Below are 23,962 nucleotides of genomic sequence, written 5' to 3'. Positions count from 1 at the left end.
TGGCAGCGTCGGAGGGGGGGGGGGGGGGGGGAGTCGTACCTGGCTACCTTTCACTTCTGACCTCCAGTTTGTTGGAGAGACATCAACTCTGCGATCACGTCTGCAGGGATTCAAACCTACAACCTCCTTCAAAAGAAGACTTGAGAGGACAGAACCCTCACCTGTCTGGATCTCCTCCTCGGGTCTGAAACGCCCCAGCAACCGATGGTGATTTTATCCAAACCAGAACAGAACAGAGACTGAAAGTTTTCCACATGTTCTAAAAAAAATTGAAGGGATTTTCTCTTTAACACAGTCATGGAAAATTCATAGAAAAGTTACAGAATCAGCCCAAAATTTCAAAAAGAAAATCCTTTTTTGTCATTTTGATGATACAGATTCAGCTCATTCAACACATCCAATACGTAAAACATTCAACATGTGCAAGGAAACAAAGAGAATATTTATATTTGTTTCTTTCTTTGACGTTATAACTAAAAAGAACCTCAAAGTACCTCATCATGTTTGACAAATTACTCTTTGTGGCAGCCGGAATCTACTGAAAACAAAGCTAAGGTTTGTTTAGAATATATTTTGGTTTGATTGAAATAAGAATTCAGAACTAGGATTTGGAAGGAACCACAATTTACAAGAATCTAGAAAATATCTCAACAATCCTCAAAACCCGCTCCTGGATAAATCGCTGTGATTCACAGGCTAAAGATGCAGCTTGTGTTGAGACCAACCACAAAGAAGAAGACAAAGACAAGAACGTGTGGACTCAGTTCAGGTCTGTTTGGGTCGGGTCCTCAGAGTTTGGAGGAGACAAATCTCCTCCGAACACAGACACTTTTTTTCCTCTTGCTGGACGAGCTAACCGTGAACGAATACCACTGCAGATGTCGTCAAGTTATATAAACACTGGACTGTGATGCCACAATGTCCTCCCTCAGTCGTCCCTGAGCTAATGCTCAACTCGTTCCTAACATACAGTGTCTTGAGAAAACAAACTGCGAGGTTGAGAAAGAGAAATTAAACCGGACACCATCTTGGGATGGGATCACACCAGGGGCGATGGCAAATCATGGCCTGGGGAGTAAAGTGGCCCTCCCCCACCCTCCTACGTCTGACGACCACAAAGGAAAAGACCAAACGGAACGATTTATTTGTCTCTCAGTTCTTCCTGACTTCATTTCTGTGGCTCTCAGCTCCAAGCCCACTGGTTTCTACTGAAGACATAAATCTTTCATAACAACTTCCAAATATAAAGTGAAAAAACGAATTCCCTTCAACTGTAATTCATTCGGGGTTTTTTTTGCCAAAAAACAATTAAATCTAAATATATTTAGACTAAAAAACAAAACAAAATTATCTTTATCACCCTAAATATCACCAAGGACATCACCTGTCCTCAATTGTGTCTACAGCCCTACCAAGGTGGACAAGAGGAATTATCCTTTATCCTTTACTACTTAAACTCTCTCTTTTGGTTCTGTGGCAACACAAAATCCAGACAAAAAAAATCAGTGTTGACAGGTCCGCTCCTTCCATTTAAACTCCCCAAAACCCTGAAACAATAAGCCTTAACAGAAAGCCACGAGGATTGTTAATCCAGGACAGTTTGTTTTCGCCTACCGTTGACTCAATTGCTGTATGTTTGGAACCAGACTTTGAAATAAATGATACATAGACAGCTGTTACCACACCACTGCTTGTACCTGCTGACCTCTCCACTGCCAGCGTGTTACATACTCACTCTGCACCCTGGACCCGGCTACTTCCTGGTTTTACAGTGAAAGAGGCCTTTCTTCCTGACTGTTGCCTGGTGGGAACAGTCCGTCGGTTGCACCTTCCTGCTGTCATTGAATCTGACCAGAACTTTCTGGAGTTTTTAAGGCGTCTGAGCAGCAAATTTTACTCAACCTGAGGAACTTCTTAAGACTTTTAACACATTACTGGAACTTTTCACAGCCTGTCACAACAAAGGAACTCTTTTCTTAATGAAGCTTACTCACTCTCCACGAGGAAACAGAACATATGAATATTTCTCCCGTTGATTTTTTCTGAGCTCTGATAAGTTACTTTACAGTGTATGTTGTAAATATTAACCCAAAGCTTGATCACGACTTTCAAACAACAGCATGATCTTTCCGTCCATCCAACACTTTGGTCCAGAGCCTCATTACCTTTCCTCTAGTGTCACCCTCAGGATACACATCACACATTTAGCTCTGCTCCTAGTTGAACATGTCTCTGCCATCGTCTCCATCATGAGTCACTGTGCGACCCTGTGATGGTAAAAAATCTCACTTGTAGGTCCATAACCGCACTTAGGGGCATCTGCACAAGCAAAAATAAAATTCTAAAAATATCTCAAATAAGAAAATGTTTAAATGGTGAGTTTATGATGGAAGGGAAAGATATAATTGTCTATGTACATGTATTATACAGTCATAACCAAACAAAAGACCAAATAGAAATCACACTGGACACAATTGGATAATAGACCTAGAAATTTCAGGACGAACGGCAGATGGTCTTCTTTAGTATTTTGTATTTATTGGTCTGTTCAGACAGCCTCCCAAGCACTGAACTAAATAGTCAAGTTCAAAGGCAGCCAACAGCTAACAGGGTGGTTATCTTGATTACCCTACTTTCCTCACACTGCCCTTTTTTTGCTCATAAATGAAACAATAACTTTCTATATCCTAAGCATGTGTTTTGTTTATGTTTTGGCTGGTCCCTTTTGGTCTTAAATTAGGAGATTTGCATCATCCTTCATCATGTATCAGACTTAGGTCATGTGATGAGGCCTGAGCTAGATCCAATCACTAAAGAAGTGTAGATGTGGTTGAAAGCTCAGAAAAAAGCTTGAGTGGACCTTTGAGTTGAGATCCTTTTGTCACACAAACTGAATCTCCCTGCTCAACATCAGTAGTCTGTCTTGCTTCGCCATCGATTTCATATTGTGGGTGTAATGAACACAGCAGCCTGTAGGGGGCACCAGCAGAACCTTCCTTTTTGCATTTTTAGACCTCTATGTAGTGAATTTTAAATGATCAGGTGGTTGTTTGAAGGTCGTGAAAGGGCTCCCCAGAACCAGGAGAAACCACAGAAAACGTGACACCTTTAAGTTAAAGAAGAGGTGTAAAAGTTCCTCCTTCTGATGATGTAGCAGGATGTTTTTTTGGGGAGTCCACTTCAGTCTGAAGGCTCTTCTCTGATTGGCTATCAGCAATTTGAATAACTGAACCACCTGGGGGTAGAGTCGCTTGCTTCGCTCAGCAATCAGATAATTCAAAAGAAACTTATGAAATGTGTGAAAGTGTTTTGAAAGGGCTTCAATCTAAGTGGCTGGAGTAGACTTAAAGGAGACGTGTTTCTATACAGCCAATATGGACAGGAGGAACAGTTAGTGACCAATAACTCTTGGATAGAATATGTAATTGTGAGTGTTGTATTCGGACTCAACATAAAAGGAATACATAATATGTCAGCCATTCCACAGCTGCTGTTTTTGTAAGTACAGAAACATATTGCTAAGCTGTTTTACTTCGTAAGAAACACTGTTTTGAGTGCACAAAAGTTATTATTTTTTCAGGTGAAAAGAAATGTTTGGTATTTCTTAAAACAAAGTCCCCATCTAAACATTTTGGGTTTGAAACCAGCCAAACCTTTCAGAACAAGAACAATCCATTAGGATTGAGTGGCGATTATTATCTATGGTTTCAAATGGTTGATGTTTTCTGTCTGTCTTCCTGCCTCCTCCTGAAGAACTTGAAGCATCTCAGTCTTCCAATAATGAACAAACAGGTTTAAGGACAATATGTGTGTGTGTGTGTGTGTGTGTGTGTGTGTGTGTGTGTGTGTGTGTGTGTGTGTGTGTGTGTGTGTGTGTGTGTGTGTTTGTAGTATTTTGGTCTCACGGGACAGCAACGTTAATCAATTTTATCAACATGCAAACTGTAAAAAGAAGACAAAGTGTCAAATCAAATGTTGATGATGCTTGTAAAACGAACCTCTGAACTTGTCTACTAAACTTCCTCCTCTGTCCAATGATGTCATCAAGATGCAATAATGTACAGATCAGCTGCTGCTTTTCTATTCGCTCCACTTCTTTATCAGCAATACGGAGCCCTGAGAGTCTTGATACTGGTCCGAGTCTTGATACTAGCCCGAGTCTTGATACTGGTCCGAGTCTTGATACTGGGGTTGTAATACTGAAATGAAACAAACAGGGTTGCACTGTTTGATTTGTTTCCGAGTTGACAGGATATCAACTTTTCATTTCTGTTTAAACTGTCGAAATGTCTTTGGCGAAAAACTGAGTATGTATGTCTGTCTGTGTGCGTGTGTATGTGTGTGAGGGCGTGTTTTACCTGTCTTGTGGGGACACGTGTTGATCACACGGTCACATTGTGGGGACTCACCTTCCTTTTGGGGTCAAAATGCACGTCCCCATATTGTAAATCTTTACATTTTAGGGTGAAGACTTGGTTTAAAGTTAGGTTTAGGTTTGGGCTTAGGTTTAGGTTTAGTGTAAGGTAAAGGTTAGGATTAGGTTATGGTTAAGTCTCCAGGAAATGAATGCAAGTCAATGAAATGTCCCCAAAAGTCATGGGAAAGCAACTGTGTGTGTGCCTGTGTGTATTCTCTCCGTGCTTGGAATGAACCATCGGATTTAATCACTTCCAAAGCTCATTTTCTATTAACCCAAGAGAATGTGCAAACAGTGAATAATTGAAGTGTTTAAAGGAGCAGTTCACCCAAAATGCTACAGACAGGGCTCCACTCTGAGCCAGACGAGTTGTTTTTAACACATCTGTAATATTGTTTCGTTGAAAAGTTATTCGCATCACTGGTTATTGAATTTTACCTTTCAATATTTTAAACAGTCAATCAAGTTTTTTTCTTTTGACATTTTTCACTTACGGTATTTAAAAAGAATAATATTTATACAGACTTTTTATGAATATGTCTGAACCGTGTTGACACATCAAGTTCATTTTTTTCTCCATGCAATAAAAAGGAAAGTCAAAGATTCACCTTTTAAACCTTTCAGATATTATTTTGAATAGAAACAGGTGAATTGCTTAAAAATGGAATCATCAAGATGTTGACAATGAAACAAGAAAAAGTTCAGAGTTAAAAATAGACTGCTATTTCTTTTGGACTTCATATCAGTGTTCAGATCAGCAGCGTTCAATCGTACTCATACGTGCTAAAACGTGACACTTCCTGCTTCAGAGAACCTCCGTACACTTTATATGTACAGTATTTATTTTCAGATCTTGTTTTTAGGGCCCGAGCCACCGACAACGTCGGGCCTGCGAAGGCCCTATTGCAATTGTAAGGATTATTTATTATTAGGGCCCGAGCCGCCGACAACGTCGGCCTGGCGAAGGCCCTATTGAAATTGTATGGGGTATTATTATTAGGGCCCGAGCCACCGACAACGTCGGGCCGCGAAGGCCCTATTGAAATTGTAGGAATCCGTTATTATTAGGGCCCGAGCCGCCGACAACGTCGGCCTGGCGAAGGCCCTATTGAAATTGTATGGGGTATTATTATTCATGATTTATCTTTTTCTGGGGATGGAGCTTGTAGGGGTAGTTGGAATTGATGAAAACTCACCATTTTTGCACCCCTCTCACATTTGGTGGAGAAACTCTGCTGCCCAAATTTGCATGTGTGTGTAAAAAAATGGCTCTCTAGCGCCCCCTACAAGTCGGACCGGCCACGCCCCTCGGCCAGTATGTCCGATTTACTTGAAATTTGACCCACATGTCCCAATCCGCTAGATCTAAAACAAAGCCTGTCAGACCCCTAAGCTCCGCCTACTTAGATTTTCCACCATTTTGAATTTAGTGTGAAACCCATTTTTGCTATCTCCTCCTACATGCTGGGTCCAATTGCTACCAAATTTGCTGTGTATCATCAATGGATCTACCTCATCAAAACGTATTAAAATCTTTCTGATACCTCTTTGCGTTTACAAGATATGGATCAATAAACATCTTAGGAGCGTGGCTTAATATCAATACACATAACTTCTCAACCGTTTGTCCTAAAATTCCAAAATTTGCAGCATATGTGAACATCGCATGCTGTAACATAACCTGACAATTGTTTTGCATTCAACCACTAGGGGGCGCTACAGTAAACCCGCGAAGTTGTGCTTTTTGTCACTTTTTGCATTTTTCTGCCTTCGTATTTAACGAACTACTCCCAGAGAATTTATGCGATCAACTTCTCCTTTGGTCAGGCTGCTCTTAAGACATTTGTGATTACAAGTTATGAAAATCTCGCGCTTTCATCGAAGAACCTTGACGTGGCGGCCATTTTACCTCATTTTTATGAAAAAAGAAGTTGTTATAACTCCAAGGTACATTATCCAATCCGCACAAAACTTCTTATGCATGATGCTCAGTCAAGCGTGAACAGACTTCAATTGAAAAAAATTCAATAACTCATAGCGCCGCCTACTGGCTAAAGGAAATGTTTTTTTTTTTTACTTTTAGTTATTCCTCCTAGCCACGTGACCTGATGAGTCTCAAATTTGGTAAGGATAGCCTGAAGACATTGATGAAAAAAGGCCGAGAATATTGTGCGTTTTCGTTGAACGCTGTTGCCGTGGCGACCCATCGTTCGCCATGAAAAACGAATCTGATGGTTTTACCAACTTGCGATGCTCAAAAACGCATGCAACTTTGTACATGTGTCGTAGGTCATAAGACGACATAGTGTATATGATTTTTTTAATCGTCCGTTTTAAATTGCCTCTATAGCGCCCCCTACAGGATTTCAAAAGAGCAGCCCCAGCGCTACGTTTCAGCTACATGTATGAAAGTTGGTAGGCAGATGTATCCTATGGAGACCTACAAATAAGTCTCTTGGGACCATGCTCTAAAACCGACCGGAAGTTGGCCATTTTGATTTATGTGTCATTTTTCCATAGAGTTTGGCCTACTTCTCGTCACTATACTTTAACGAACTCCTCCTAGGGACTTCATCAGACCCACTTAAAATTTTGCCAGTACCATGTCAAGACCGTTGTGATTAAAGTTATCAAAAGCTTTACGTTTGACGGAATCGTTTAGCCGTAGCGGGCGATTACTTTATGTGATTCCCCCATGAAAAAAGCTGATGTAACTCAGCTGAACTTCTTCCAAACGGTCCCAAACTTCTCATGCTTGATAACACCCATGGCCTGAGGATGTCTACAAGCTTATTTTCACTAGTACTCACAGCGCCACCTGCTGGCGAAAGGAAATCTGCATTTTCTGACAAACTGCATCCGATTTGCGTAACTTTTACACTACGTGGTTCACACTTGACACAAAGCAACACGACGCATGCGTTCTGTAGCGCCAGGCAGAGGACACAGGAAGCATCAGACTATTTGCAAAGCGTCATTTCCGGCATCAGGCGGTCCACGCGGGATTAAACACATCTCGCTCCGTTTATGCTTGTCTGACTAGGTGAGCCATCACCCAGGCCGTTAGCTGTCCCCACCCTTCCTCCTCCACAGCTCCCTGGCTACGACCATGAAGTCAGCCAGTGGACCTGTTCACAGCAGCAGAGGATCTGGATGAAGACGGAGCTGGAATCCACGGGTCTCTGGCCAGGCTCCTTTCCTGTGCGCAACCTCATGAAGATGGTGTCATTGTGGCGTCTCCCTCCCCAGCCAGAATGAATCGACAGCATCTCTGATCTTCCTCCTCCAAAGTACTTTCAGCGGACGTCCGACGGTCGCGGACGTTCTCGGATGCGCAGGCCAGAGTCCCGCCGGCACGCCGACGCGCACATGGCGAGGGTCCGTTCATCGCTGCTCGCAGCTTTAATTTATGATTATAATGCAAATATGCAATGCAAACTTGTCAGGTTGATCATATGTAACATTTCTCTTCTTACCATTTAATTTATGTAACTTTGTTTTATTTGTTTTCATTAAAAAATGCTTAACATACATTCGTCCTGCATTCTTTTTAAATAAAGCTATTAGCTGATTTGATTTTGATCTATTGGCAGAAATGGAACATAATAATAATAAGGATGTTTTCTTTTGGGTATAATCGACTGCAAATAATAATTGTTGTGTTTTTGTTACCTTGGTGTGAGCCGTTTATATATATACATACAGAGCGGCTCCTCTTCACACACCCAGCCACCAGGTTTCTACAGTAGCCCAGAACAGACAAACCAAACACTAGGCTCTAGATAGGGACATTCACGTTTTCACATTTTTCTTATCCGCCACCTTAGTTCTTCTATACCAGGGGCATTTAAATACAATTCAATGAGGTCTATTTAGAGAGAATTTTCTCGTGCAAAGGTCAGGAACGTCACAGCAATGTTTAACTTGCGCTATGATTTAGTCCCATATATATATTTATATTGAAGTAGCCAACAGCTTAAGTAAGGTTTTAAATGCAGGACTTTATTGCTAATATTTCTTAAGTAACTGATCTGACTACTTTTTCCACAACTGCTGGAAATAGGATTCCAATGTTACTAGAGTCTTACCTCATATCCACGAGAGGGCACATAACCCACATCCACGTGAAGGGGCATGTTGACTCATGAATGACATTAATAAGAAAACTGCTACTCTCGCGGGTTTGACTCTGAAACATGGACGGCGTGGAGAGTCAATATCAGGAAAGAGCTGCAGAAAGCATAACAGCTGCAGCAAAAATGGCCAACAAACTAGAAACTACAGAAACATATTCATCTATTATTCCTCAATAGAAAGAATAGAAATCCCTGACATATTTGTAATGGACACAGTAACTTTTTCACTGAACTGAAGCGTCACGTTGAGCCTTCGATGGACAAAACAGTGTGATGGGAAACTGCTCGCGCTTATCCTCCCCCCCTCTTGATTCCATATCCGCAGGCTGTGTTTATGATAATGAGAGTCAAAGGATAATTTGTAACAGAGTCTGTGTTGTTGGTTTTGGTCTTAATCTCATTTCAGGACTCCAGATTGAATGTTTATTTCATGTGTGCATCCTCGAAGAAACTCAAAATGATTTTAATGTGGCAGGTTTGACAACCAAAAGTCTTTGAATGCAGAAAGAAAGAAAAAACACTGAGTCAGTCTTGTAGCTGAGCAAACTGATATTACTGAGGTCATCGGACAGGCAGGAGTGGCATAGAGAGAGACGACTGGATTGGACTGGCTACACTGGTTTTATCATTTACTGAACATCCAGTATCTCCTGCCCTGTGGAAATTAATGATCGGGCCAGTTAAAAGTTGACGAGGACTTCAGGACTCACCTCAGGGTCCTTCATCTCGCATGACAATAGGATTGACACAACCGACACACACCCACCCTTTTCACCCGTCCTGTGTCGTAGGGAGCAAAAGGTGCCCGACATGTCCAAGAGTTAGAACTGTATGAACAGACAAGGCATTTACACTGCTGCATAATATGTAATATGAGTGCTGAATATATTATAGAGTGATACTGTAGGCTACAAATTAAACAGGAAATAACTTTAAATATTTACACTATGGGATGTACAAACCCACCACCTTCACCCCATAATGTTTCAGCTGGAGTATTATAGGCCCACTATAGAAGATGCATAGCCCAAGTGTATTATTATAACAATAAGATTATAACTCATTATGACTGACACAGTATAACATGCTTAAAGAAATAATCCATGAATATAAATAAATAGCATGAGATTGCTGGTAGCGGCCGATACACTACAACATTTGAATAAGGGGAGTGGCATTTTATGTTTTACACTTCAAGAATTGAAAAAACAAATGTCAAGAATCATAAATAGAAAATGAAAGACGTTTCAAGAAACACTTTTGCACAAAACAACAAAAACATATAGTCTTAACTTTATTTAATCAAACTGTACGTCTTCAGACTGATGACTCACTTCCTTATCTTGTCATTTAGTCACAACAACACAACAATCGGGACACAATGTCTCTCTCTCTCTCTCTCTCTCTCTCTCTCTCTCTCTCTCTTGCAACAAGTAGTTGACAGCCTTTTGAAAAGAGGAGGAGAGGTGTAGTTATTTTGTCTTGTCTGGGATAAAGGAGGTGTGAAGCCTCACTGAGGAGCTGACAACTGCTGCAAAAGGTGCATTGGCAGTATTTTTATTCAGAGAGAAAAAAATATTGATAATTTTTTGTAGTATTAGGAGAATTGTATTTGTTCTTCTTGTTGGTATATTGACCAGCCTACATATTGATAGTTTTTACACCTGTCAGAGTAACATTTCTAATTGTTGTCTAAAAGTATTATAGTTTCAAACTATTGGTTGAGCATTTATAGTCAACCTGATTGTCAATTACTTTTGTGGTTATAGCAGTTCTTAATGAATTAAATTACAGACTGCAGGTGCAGAGTAAAAAAACAAACAAACAACAGAGTCTAACAGAATAGAGTATAAGTACAGTCCAGTAAAATGCAGGACTACGAGGAGTCTCTGTCTTTTTTGGGGACCTGGGGCCCGTTCCAGAAGAGAGTCTTCTTCCTGCTCTGTCTCACCATTATCCCAGGTGGATACAACCTGCTGTCCGTCATCTTCCTGCTGGGTACGCCCCCCCACCACTGCTCCATCCCCCACCACAGCAACCTGAGCCAGGACTGGATCCAGGCCAGCATCCCAGTACAGGTGAGGACTGCGCCTGTGTCTGTGCCTTCCAAAAATGATCCACAAAATCTCTTCGGCTCTACGGAGTATTTTACCATCACTGATATTTCATCGTTATTTTCGGTCATAGCGGGCAGCTTTTTTTTAATCCACAAGCCCACTACACCACCAAACAGCACACAGACACAGTTAGCAACCACTTGGTGAACCGAGTGAAGCATTAGGGAGCTAAAGAGCCAGATGTTTCCCTCAGGAGTTGGTAGGGACCAAAACAGAGTTAAAAGAGAATGAATATTGGACTTCATCAAAAATACTTATATTAAAGTTGATGACTCACATTGAAAAGGTCAGCTCACCTAAATCCGAAAGCATGAAATCCCATTCACTTTTCCGTTGTCCGTGGTTTGACCAAACAGTTTGAGGGTTTATTTATCTCCCCGCTGCGTAACAAGTTTTATGTTCTGCCACCTGAACTCCCATCTCATTTCAATGGAGGTGAATTAAATATTGTTTGTGGTGCACAAAGCATTGAAAATTATATGTTTTTCCAGAAGTATTCAGACCTTTTACTAAAAGCAGAAAAACAGCAATTCAAAAAATACTCAAGTAAAAAAAATCCATGCATTCAAACTATTAAACAAGAAGAACACAGAATCAGTAAAATGTACTTTAAGTATTAAAAGTGCTTGTTATATTACTATACCTGAAATGATTTCATCACCTGTACTGATGCATAAAAATGTATGAAGCATTTTACTGTTCAAGGTTAGGTTGAGCTCATTTTAACAACTACTGGGTAGTTTAATCTGTAAGAATTTATCATATTTTATTGTCTTGTTACAAGAAATGGATATGAAAAATGTATCTTTAAAGTAAAGAGTAATGATAGGTGTTGACTAAATGTACTGCAATACTTACTTCTGACTTGTAGTGGAGTAATATATAAGAATAGTGTATAAGTGTATATAAGTATATAAGTATAAAGCAGAAAGTAAAGTACAAGTTCCTGAAAATGTACTCAGTTCATTTCCAGTAATGTGATTTTCTTTCTTTAAGATAAGGTCATGTTAATTCTGTTCAAGTTCAGGTGCCTAGTTTATCATACAAACTAGCAAGGTATAGAAAGACACTACACATATTTCATCAAATGCTCACGTTACAGTGTACAGGACAGTAATACAGTAAATCATTTCCAAATAGAATGTTTTTCTATACATCTGGATGAATGCTGAGACACGACACAGCTGATGTTGTGCACAAGCTAGGGTTTTCAAACACTGTGAAATCCAGTCAGCTAATAATTCACTACACATCTCTGATCCAGGAAGCGAGCCTCGTGCAGGTTAGAACTGGTCTAGTTTGATCGGATATGGTCTGTTTGGGTTCAGTCTAACTCCTGTTGTTGCAGCACAAGTTGGATAATGATGATGTTGTTTTTCCTGGTCAGCAGGTGGCCGGACGGCCAGAGAGGAGCAGTTGTAGCCGGTACGAGCTGGACCTGGTGCAGAACCTGTCTGCCCTGGGAACCAGACCCAGCCATGATCTGGTCCACAACCTGTCAAGTCCAGAGGTCCTCCTCTCCGGCCTGACACAGGAGGGCTGTAAAGATGGATGGACCTACAGTACTGAGCACTACCAGTCTACTGTAGTCAGTGAGGTACTGAGCTACTGCTGCTGCTGCTACTATGGAATTTACTATTGCGAGTATTAATACACTACATTTCATTTTTGCTGTTTCCATTGGTCACCCACAACCTTCATCCATCTACTGTTCATAACTATTTAGACTGTTATATACTTCGAAAAACCTTGGTCTGTAAAACACTGAATGGCATATGACTTCTCTCACTGGTCACCAACCATTACCTTATAGGTGATTAAACTGAAATGACTGGATTGGTGGCTCTCGCATAATTCATCTACCTGTGTGGTGTAATGCCACAACTTCTGTTGCACAACAGCTGCAGCTGCTAAACCGATGTTTGTGTTTGTTATTAAATCTGGATTGAACTTTTAGTCAGATTATTTTATGTGCACATACAGAAAAGAATTGAAGTATTTCAATTTCTGTTGCGCTAATCTAACCTGCGTCCCATTTACACACTACAAACTACTTCTGACTGGGTTTTGACGTCTGAGTTCACTGAGGAAAACTGGACACCTGAATTTCCCCAAGAGGATGAATAAAGCATCGTCTGTATATCTTTTAACTGCCAAAACAGTGCAGGTAACTAAATAGTATACTTTATCGTTTATTGTTTACATATAGAGAGGGATTTTGAATACAGATCTATAGTTTTTGTTTCCATGTTTGTAGCGGTATTGCAGCTTGTTTGTTCTTTTTTTCTTTTGTGAGTTTGACACAATACTTAAGAGGTAGACTGTAAGATTAACAAAGAACATAATTGAAACTGGGCTCAGCAGAGCAGGACAATAGAAGACTGTTTCTAAGAATATAAATACTGAAGGACCACAATATGAGAAGCTGAACACTGCAGACCAGACTCAAAGGAGTTGGTTGCTGGAGGACCGTGATCAGAGGAAGAACCAGTGGGTTTAAGCAGAAAACAGGGATTCAGAAGCTTGGGCAAATCCTCTTGTGTTAATCCTCCATTCCCATGTTTGCTTTGTATTCCAGTGTTATACAATGCAATACAATACAGTGTTATGTCCGTAGTATTATTTCACTTTATAGTTTTTATGTCTGCTGCAGAATGTGCCTTGTCTTTAAGTTCAACCTGGTGTGCAGCGACCAATGGAAACAGCCGCTGTCCTCCCTCGTCTACTTCCTGGGAGGATTGTCCGGATGCTTCGTCTCTGGACAGATCTCTGACCGGTACTTTTCAGATGTAGAATGTTTTGCCAAAGTATGTCTGGTAGTTAGCTGTGAGCGAACCAAGCATTGACTAAACACATGCCACACGTCATGTAAAAAAGGAAGTGTATGGCAAAAACTTAAGCTTAGACAAACAGCATATGTTTGAGGTTTGGTTAGACGGACTGTATCTATATTGCATTTTTCTAGTCTTAGCGACCACTCAAAGCTCTTTACAACACAAGCCAGTGTTCATACACTGGTGCATAAGCTACCATTCAAGGTACCAACTTCTACCAAGGAGGGATAAATCGAGCAATTTGGAGTTCCGTATCTTGCCCAAGGACACTTTGACAAGTAGACTGCAGGGACTGGGGATCGCACAGCTGATTGTACGATTTGTGGATGATCCCTCTCTCTCCCGAGCTGTAGCCACAGGTTAACTGAAAGATACTTGATGTTCAACCTGAACATTCAAAAACATGGTTTGCCCGGACTTGAACGACCGTCATGGTATCTTCCAGCAATACCATCCTATTTCTAATTAATATCTGAAGAGAGGAACATCTGTGCTGCAGTTGTAGCTGCTCTGTTGTATTTATACTTCAGGTTTGGCAGGAAGCCGGTGCTGTTTGGTGCCATTATCACCCTGAGCATCTTCAGCAGCGCGTTGGCCTTTGCTACATCCTGGCCCGTCTTCATCGTGCTCTACTTCATGCTGGGCCTGGGTCAGCTCACCTGCTACGTAGTTGTGTTTGTACTGGGTATGGCTTTTTCATTTCGATACTGTGACTGCTGACTTTTGTCCTTCACTCCACGGTTGCGTGCTCTTGTGATATTGTTGTTGATCTCGATGGAGTCTCACTGGAGGACGGAATAAGACCATGTCGATACCAATGATGACGCATTTAAAATCTTCTTCTGTATGTTTTGGCCTTGTATACTTTCAAAGCCGATGCTTTGCCAGACACTTTTTTTTAAATGTTTCCTTCGCAGGCTCAGAGATCCTGATGGGTTCAACCAGAGTTCTCTTCTCCAGCCTGTGCATGCCTTGGGCCTATGTGTTAGGTGTATTGATGCTGACTGTCACTGCATACCTGGTCAGGAGCTGGAGACACCTGTCTCTGGCGATGGCTGTGCCAGGCCTGGCCTGTATCCCCCTATGGTGGTAAGATGACCTCAGTACACTATGAAGATCAATCTGCATTTGATACTATTCAATTAATTCGTTTTCAGAAATTTTTTTCTGTAATGTCAAAGACTTCTTTATGCCACGTTCAGACAGATAAAAGAACTGCGTGAAAAACCGAAAGCCTTTCTTTCATGTGAATGGGACCACTTGTTGAGGTTGGGCTTCGGGAAGAAACGCGCAGTGCCGTGCGGCAAAAAAATTAAACTTGGCTCAGTGTTTGCTGCAACATAATGCATCATTGTCCCGGTCAAATACATGCATGTGCACATTCCATGGTATATTACTTTGTTACATGGACACCATATATATCCATGTTCTACCAAACGATAAAATAATTGTCGTCGTGATAACGTATCACTGTTCCAAAATCCTGTATCATTGTATCATAAAGGGTTGCAGTGCAGTGTTTTGCTGTCGGATAAGCCTTAAGACTCATGGATTCATCACTCAAACTGGCCTTCCCCGTCCACACAGCCACTTGGGAACACCCCACTTAATGAACGGCCTACTGCATGTTTAAATTTAGCGCATTTTCATTCCCAGGGAGTCAAATACTGACGCTTTTTCCCGCCCTTCAGCATCCGATAACGACTTTATATTTTAGTATCGATATGAGACGCACCAGTCTTTGAATTAACTGCAACATAAACCTATCCGTGTCATTATTAGACGCACGGAGAAAATGCCCTGGGAGAGTGATGACGTATTTTAAAAACTAAATAGGCCGACCAACATTGGGCAGGTGGGTCAAACAAATACAGGACTTTCAACCAGGAGGCCGGGATTCGAGTCCCGTGTTCATGTCCCAAAGCATTGTTGAGTTACTCCTGAAAAAGCGTTATTATATGACGAGTTGGGGTTGGAAGGTGTTGTGCAACTTCACGCCCTGTTTTAGCTTGAGCATACCGCCTGCACCTATTCAGAAAATAAATTTTAAGCCAGGCCCAAGGCACGGTGTCGTGTCTTGTAACTTTTCGCCATGTTTCTCAGATCATTTCTGACCTTGATGGACTGCATTGCACACAGATGGATGAACCAGGGTGATCTAGATTCCATCTCCAATCCTCACCAAAACATTTGCAATTTTCTGTCCAAAAGGCTGATTCCAGAGTCTCCGCGCTGGTTGGTGTCTCGTGGCCGTATTCAGGAAGCGGAACTCCTGCTGAGGTCAGCGGCTCTGGAGAACCGAGTGGAAGCTCCACATGTCATCTTCCTCTCAGCCAATGTAAGAACCTCAAACCTCAGCCTTGTTTCGAGATCTTAAGGACGATGGACATTGTACTGCAGTTTCTGTCTTTCCATAGGTTGAAAAAGCAACAAGTGAGAAGGCAGAGTCCCCCACCTTTCTGGACCTGCTGAGGACATCAAACATTCGACATATATCACTTATTATGTGGTTCATATGGTGAGTTAAGGCAGTTATCAATCACCAGAATTTACTTGAAATTAAGGAATATTTCCTCTTTCTTTGCTATCCCTTGCTAGCGCTACCAACAGTAAGGTTGTTTTGTTTTTCCATCCAGAGCAAGATACAGTGTCTCAACAACTAGTTGTTAATTTCCATAACTTTTACTGTGATAAAGTATTGTTCTCTTGTTGTCTGCAGGTTTTCTATCAGTGTATGTTACTTTGGATTGTCATTCAACATGTCAGGTCTTCATGGCAACCCCTTCCTGAACTACTTCCTGTTGTCGGCTGTTGAGCTCCCAGCGTACACTGCTAGCTGGCTGGCGGCACGCAGTCTTCCTCGCCGGCCATCATATATCTTCTTCACACTGCTGGGGGGGCTAGCGCTGCTGCTTATCCAGATCACTCTAAGTAAGACAAAGCCGCCAGGAAAAATTTGACATAGTTGCCAAGCCCTGTAGCTACAAATTACGTGTCCTTCTCTGGATGCGTTTTTGGTGAATCAACTTCCCAGGAGTAACACTTGAAGAACCCTTGTTTAAACAATTAGCTCCTAAAAGTTGTAAATGCACTAATAGCTGAATCCAGAGATATTTTACTTCCGCCATTCATGTGACTGAGGTTGAGAACGAAGCAGAACCAGGCGGCATTGGCTTCTGAAAAGTGCAGCCAATCCGAAAGTGCCTTAAACTTGCATTCTTTCTAATGGCCATCAGGGGGCGACTCCTCTGGTTGCAAAAAGAAGATTTAATGTATAGAACTTTATGAGAAAATTACCCTACCTTTCCCTTGATTTGTTACCTGAGTACACATTGTAGACATTACTCATGGTCTAAATCGCTAGTTTCAAGTCTTCTTCAATACAGCATGATGTTCATTTCGTAAATTATGGTCCCATTAAAAGCAAAATAGAAGATAACGCAGGGTAATGCAGTCTCCCTTGTGATTGGCAGGTTGCTAACACGGCATTGTCCGGTCTGGGATTCATCTGTATTTTCGTTTTACAACTTTAACCCTTTCACCGTATGTTTTCAGTTCATGGAAGTTAATTGTAACATGTGCAAAGCGTATTTTCTAAGTATTTTAAATCAGCATAGTTTACATGCTTGTCTACTTTACTGCCATTGATGGTTTATTGGTTTTGTGTACTGGGACACAAATTGTCTATTTTTGTGAAGTCACTCTGCACAATTTATTTTTGGGGACGAGATTATGCAGCAAAACAAATATTAGGTGATGTAAGAGCTCCATAGCTCTGCTAAAGATCAAGTTGAACCTTTAAATGTGCACTTGAAGGCTGCATACATGATATAATCCTAACACACTGGGACAGAAATTGTCTATCCCAGGCCAAAATGTAATTAGGGATGTTTCTAACGTAACCTATAATCCCACAAAATAATGTAGTTATCTTTTGCTCTTTGGCTTTGGGACTAACGCTAGGTTCCTACTGTAAATTATGCAGTAAACTTGGTGGCCTCGCATGTTAACGACTCATGCTAGAGTAGACAAAAGCGGGGTTTAAACTATTCCATGCAATTTTGCTCTGGTGGTTTTGGAAAGGCTAAAAAACAAGATGCCACCTTTTAACCACTTTATATACAAAATATCTCTCTCATTACAGCCCCATGTGTATCACACCTGTTGAGAAATACAAAGCTTGGCCGGCATGCCGTGCCTAGTCATGGTACGATCCCCATGTCTTGGGGAGTGCTTCAGAAATGTTTGGTATCCCCCAATCAATTACTTACATTCCTCCTCCCTCCTGCAGGTCAACCAGTTCTCACCCTGATCCTGGTGCTGGTGGGTAAATTTGGCATTCTGGGCGGCATCGGGATGTTGTACATATACACCAGTGAGCTGTCTCCCACAGTCATCAGGAGCACAGCATTGTCTACCTGTGCCATGTTCTCCAGAGTGGGATCCTCTGTTTCCCCATACCTGCTGGAGCTGGGTGAGACCTCTCCCCTCACACATTATACTGTGGAGTTTATAGAGTATATACAATAACTTATTACAACTAAATATGTGTTGTCGTAGTGGTACCGCCAGTACCAGCTCAAGTAGTAGCCATGGACGGATTAAGAGACAATGGGCCCCTGCTCACAGGCAGTTCACCCAAATGACAAAACCTGATGTGGTCTGGTTTTGTCTCCAGCTGTTTTCAATCAGTTCCTGCCGTGGATCATTGTCGGTTCTCTATCATTGCTCAGTGTTGTGATCTGCATCTTCTTGCCGGAGACCTTCAGACAGCCACTGCCCGACACCATCCAGCAGCTGGCGGTCACACAGCGGTCAGTCTGCACATTTGAGTGGTGATGCAATCATCATAGGAAAAAGTATCGTCGACGAATCTGACTGTGAATCTTTGAAATTTAGTGACTGAAACTATTGGAATACTAGTTTACACAACAACAAAACAGAAAAATACAATTGATGATTCTTGATGATTTGGTGTTTATCAAAAAACACATTGCAAAAATCAAAAGACATAATGTAAAACAGAAACATTTACATATGGGCTTATTCTGGCCAGTTTTGATTGTTGGGAGGAATAATACAAGCCGAAACAGCCACACCACCAACAGGTCATCTACACCTTTGCAAGTGCAACAACTAAATAGCGTGGGCACAAGAAGAAACAGCAGCTGGCCACGAAGAACCAAAAAGAGAAAATATACATGTGAAAGGAAGATCTACCATATTGAATTACGTATCCAATATAAACATTTGTGAAGAAATCTAAAAACAAATATGTGAAATTTAAAAACAACAACTTGAAGCAAGACATTGTTAATGTGCAGATTGAATAATGTAGCTCTCCTCATCCAGGTTCAAGTGGCCATGGGCCTCCACACCTCCTCCAAAGGATGATGGGAAATCAGCTAAAGACTCGACTACTGCACCTGAGATCATCTGCACAACTCGCCTATAAGACTCCTGACACAAATGGATGGAAAAACAGAGCTATGGATAAAACTAAAACCACCCACACCTGTTAGATTTAATGAACTGCATTTTAGACTTGTGAACATTTAGAGTGATGGATTCACTTACACCTTATGAATAGTAAAAACTGTTTATTGTTTTCACATACAGTAAGGACATGTTGCTGTGCAGAGTGGCATCTCATGGTGAAGTTGCAGATTGCATCCAACTCAACACTTCTCCATTCACCCCTCCCTTTTCCAGCATGTTGGAGAATACCAAACACTGGCTTTCTAGAGCCAGCATTTGGTTTGTCTATTCTCTGCTACTGTTGGCACATGGCAGTGCAACATGGCACACTCGGTGTCTCTATGAAGATATAAACAGTTAATTTTAAGCAAAAAAACACAGCAATTCTTCGTTTCAGGTCATAATACTCAAAATAAATATATATAAAAGCATAGTTATGAATATTATATTACATTTCTTCCCATAAACCACCCAAAGCTTACACACAGTTCCTTTAAAAGTCAACAGAACTTTAAAATGGACATTAAAATGTACATAGCTTAATTTGCTTTAGACCTAGTTACAATGTTTCTACTGATGGTTTGAAATATTGGGGCACTTGAGATGATAAACATGCAGTGGTGTATAGTAACGAAGTAGAAATACTTCGTTACTGTACTTAAGTCGTTTTTTTGGATATCTGTACTTTACTTTACGCTTTATATTTCTGTTGACTTTTTCTTTTACTTCACTACATTTTGCAAAGAAAACTGACACTTTTACTCCGATACATTTCCCCTGAAACCTTCGTTACTCGCTACAAAATCAAATCTATCTTTCGAAAAAAAATGAATCATGAGACCAGCGTCGGGGACTGTGGTGGAACACAGACTGCAAGCAAGCAGGTTTGGCGAATTAGTGGTCCTAGCTTGCAAGTTAAATCGTTGGTTAATCACGTTAATGCACAATTGCAAACAAGTGCTCTCAAAGCCGCGGTGTGTTGATCCCCAGTGATGCCCAGGATGCTACATGTTGCTATATATATGAGTAGAATTCCACACAGGACGGGTGGGATGAGGAGAGGTGGATGGTCAAACAAACACTGGTGTTTCCTCCAGGAGGCCGCAGTTTGTGCCGTGTGTGAAACGAGAAGCCAATGTTGATTTATTTGTGACGCCACTTCCGTAGATATTTTAATGCAAACCACGATCTTTTCCTAAACCTAACTAAGTAGTTTCATCGCCTAAACCTTGGTTGTTTCCTGTGAAGATGGAAGTTTATTTTGAAAAGACAGTATGCATGTAACAAGTGAAAACAGACTCATGTTGCTGGACTTTTGCAGGACAAACGCACGAAAAATGAGCAGTAACTTTTCGTAAGATATCAATAAAACGGGGATGAATTTATGTCATTGTATGAAGAGAGTGACATGATAAGATCAATCTCATGTCTGTAAGTTGAATCAGCTATAATCACTCTTTTAAAGTGATAGTGACTCGTCTAAAACATTTAAAAAACGATTGGGCCGCGAGCGCCACCTAGAGGGCCGCAAAAAACTTTCAGTTTTGCATCTGTGGGCCGCGAGGGCCGCGGGACCGCATAAGTTATCAATTGAAGACACCAGAGATATTACTGTTATCCATGAGATGCTCAGTTACAATATAGCTTCCCACCACCTGGTGGCGGTAATGCGTCAGTCAGTTGTTTAACAAGCTGCAATAAGCAGAAGAAGACACTCAGCTAGCCGCTAGCCTGTAGCGAAAGTTATGGATAAGTTATTAAAAAGAAAAAATGAAGACGAGAGTGGTGCCATACACCCCCCCCCCCCCAAAGTCTAAATGTGCGCGCAAGTACAACCCTGACTTTCTTAAGTACGGCTTTGTGAACGGAGGCAACGAGGCAGAGCCGAGGGCTCAGTGTGTGGAATGTGGGCTAATGCTATCAAACGAAGCACTGAAGCCTTCAAAAATAAAGCGACACGTAGCGACGAAACATCCAACGCTCGTGGGAAAGCCTGTTGGGCTTCTTGTTGTGTATGCAGGTTTACAAACACATGATAATAAATGTCTTTGTGAACATCACATTGTATCATCTCATTTATTTGACAAGGGTTTTGCCTGTTCAACTCCGCGAGGACACCGGCGTCCTCGATCCCCTCCCCTTCCGTTCCTACGGCTTGCTTGCGCAAATACGTCACAAAACATGGCCGTGTTTGGTATCCCAGCATGCCCAAAATCCTCATCTTTGCAAAGAAATCATCGATTTTCTTTCATTTCTTATGGTTTCTCCACAAAAGGAGCCCACACACACTGTCCAAAATCGCCATAACCGCTGCAAGTCGGATCTTGCAGCATTTAGACAGAAAAAGACACATTACAGACCCAACAATGTGCTAGTGGATGTTATCATGAAGCAAGTGGCTTCGGAAAATGCTAGGATTTATAGTACAAACCTTATGTTCCTGTTACATAAGCTGTCAACCAACGTATAACCTTGCGTAACTGAGCTACTCTCATGCTCGATCGTGCGCTCGGTAGCAGCCATTACGCACAGCAAGTCCGCTACTCACACACCACGTCTTCAACCATATATACATAGTTTTTGCAATTTGCAAAGGCTAAAAATAAAAGGGAAATAATATAATATCAAAATATAAAGGGAGAAACACCTTTAGTGTGTCAGAATATCATTTGGTTACCATGTGTCCATTTGGGTATCCAAATATCCTTTTAGAGCTCCGCCTGGATCTCTTCATGAAGAAACACTGTAGAATGGTCATACTTTGTCCAATCTTCTTCAACTTTGAGGCAGTTGTTCACTGATAGTGTAGTTACAGCCCTATACTGTGCTTTACCTGTACAGATACAGCCACAGGCAGTTATTTATACTGAAAGATACTTTTTTATTTTATGTGGACAAAAATCTTAAATTTTTACTGACTCCAAAGGCCCACTGCCCTGTTTCTGTATGACCTGCAGGTCTTCTGACACTTTTGATGCATATAGTCAGAGTGGTTCAGAAGCTACAGCCATTTTAATTTGGGTATGTCATTTTAGGCGGTTTTGCTCTAAAATAGGGGTGGAGTTGAACAGGTAACAATATAGTTATTGAATACAAATCAAACCAAGAGTGAGATCAATTAGTTAAACTAATAGTGTTAATATTTGAGTGGGCCCCGGGACACTTTGTACTTAAAAAGTTGGGCCCCGAGGTCAAAAAGGTGAAGAACCCCTGCTCTAGTCTAGAGCATACTCTGTTATGCAATGCACTGTTACAACTCCTTCACAGTGTCATATTGCTTTTCGGAGAATTATGATGATAAGTTCAAAGTAGATGCAAAAGTATACTTATGTACAATATATTATGTTGAACATTGTTGCTCCTGAATGGATCACATCCAACCCAATTATTTTCAACACAGCTCTATGTCCTTGGTCATGGTGCCACAGCACTTAAAAGAATAAACTTCATAATTCTCAAAATTCTGACCCTTTGCTTTTTTATTAACAGCATTTACTTGTACTTTTACTTTCAATACTTGAGTATTTAATATCAGAAAATTACTTTTGATCCTTAAGTACAATACATATCAGATACTTTAAGACTTTTACTCAAGAAGTATTCTAATAGGTGACTTTTACTTTTACTGGAGTCATTTTCCAGTAAGGTATCTTTACTTTTACTCAAGTATGGCTTTTGGGTACTTTATACACCACTGTAAACATGACATGAATGTGACAATCAATCTCAGCATAGATATGAAGGTGGAAAGTAATATAGATCATAAACTAAATTTCAGATGAAATTTGAATGTGTATTCTGAACAGATTTGAGGCCGTCAGCAGGCCTATTTTGCTCCTGTAGCAGCAGCCACAGCAGTAGCAATGCCACATTACAAGATTCAGATAGGTAATATAAACTTGAATTTTTTGTATATAAATAATGTATTGTTTGGTTTCTATTGCTGCAATGACGAAATATATGGATATGTAGGCTATGTATTTAATGTAATGAATAAACTAATGAATCAAAATGGAGTCACTCAAAACCTCTATATTAATTATTTTAATGTAATGTCTGTTGACTTGATGTTTTCATATATAGGACTTATTGTTTTAATTTGAACATAAATCGGATACTATAAATTGGATACTGCAGTTTCTGAGGTCACCTGAACTTCTCAGTGGTCTGAACAGGATAAGGCGTGGCCTGTCTGGCTGTGGCTCCGCCCCGGATACGTGGTTCCAGCTTCATGAAGCTACGGGGTTTCACCGGAAACCAGGTAAATAGGCACATAAAATAAAAAAGAATGGAAAAAAACAATATAGATATATATATATACTGTATTTTTTAACATACTGTAGTGAATTAGGGTGGACAACATTAGCAGTACATTTGTTTATATGTTCCTAAAGATATTTTTACTTTTCTTCAGGTACCATAATAGGCCAATAACTGCATCTTAACAAAACTGTGGTTTGTCCAACAGTTTGACTTTCTTTTCAAAGACCACTGCAGCCACACAGGCCCGCTATAGTGTGACTGTTTACCCTTGGTTTATTAAACAGAGACCATGCATAACAATAAGTTAGCCAAGAGGCTATATTTTATCCGTGATCCATGAATATATGTTACAAAGTCATTCTAAAAACAGATTATATGATTGAAATATTATTATTATATTATTGAGATACTTAGAATATAATTCCTTTATTGCCGTTGCACAAAGTACAACGAAATGAAGTATCAATCTAGACGGTGCATTCACACACCACACAGTAATAAAAAATATATTGTATAAAATATATATTATGAATAGAAAATATATATTTGCTGTGGCCTAAAGACAGTAATATAGCTGAGATATTGCACAACTGGATATTACACATTTGCTGAGATGCTGCAGCCCTAGTAATAAGTTAATATCCCCCATTTCATTGCTTTGAATGGCTCTTATAATCTCTATAGTCCAGTGGCGGGCCGTGCATTTTATACCTGGGC

At 40.7% G+C, this 23,962-nt stretch overlaps 1 protein-coding gene across 1 annotated transcript; it reads left to right on the top strand.

Moving 5' to 3' along the window:
• Nucleotides 1-10,421: 10,421 nt before the first annotated feature.
• On the top strand, nucleotides 10,422-18,959 carry LOC306782957 (organic cation/carnitine transporter 2-like; the record flags this gene model as incomplete). The annotated part of the gene is made up of 11 exons (XM_079276462.1): nucleotides 10,422-10,631; nucleotides 12,061-12,267; nucleotides 13,343-13,446; nucleotides 14,035-14,189; nucleotides 14,422-14,593; nucleotides 15,716-15,842; nucleotides 15,922-16,022; nucleotides 16,224-16,435; nucleotides 17,796-17,978; nucleotides 18,183-18,318; nucleotides 18,857-18,959. 11 exons carry the CDS (start codon nucleotides 10,422-10,424, stop codon nucleotides 18,957-18,959), a joined length of 1,710 nt encoding a protein of 569 aa, XP_079132588.1.
• Nucleotides 18,960-23,962: the final 5,003 nt, after the last annotated feature.

This window comes from Melanostigma gelatinosum, assembly GCF_949748355.1.
Source record: "Melanostigma gelatinosum genome assembly, chromosome: 10".
NCBI lineage: Eukaryota > Metazoa > Chordata > Actinopteri > Perciformes > Zoarcidae > Melanostigma > Melanostigma gelatinosum.
This window is presented reverse-complemented; position numbering and strand designations above follow the sequence as displayed.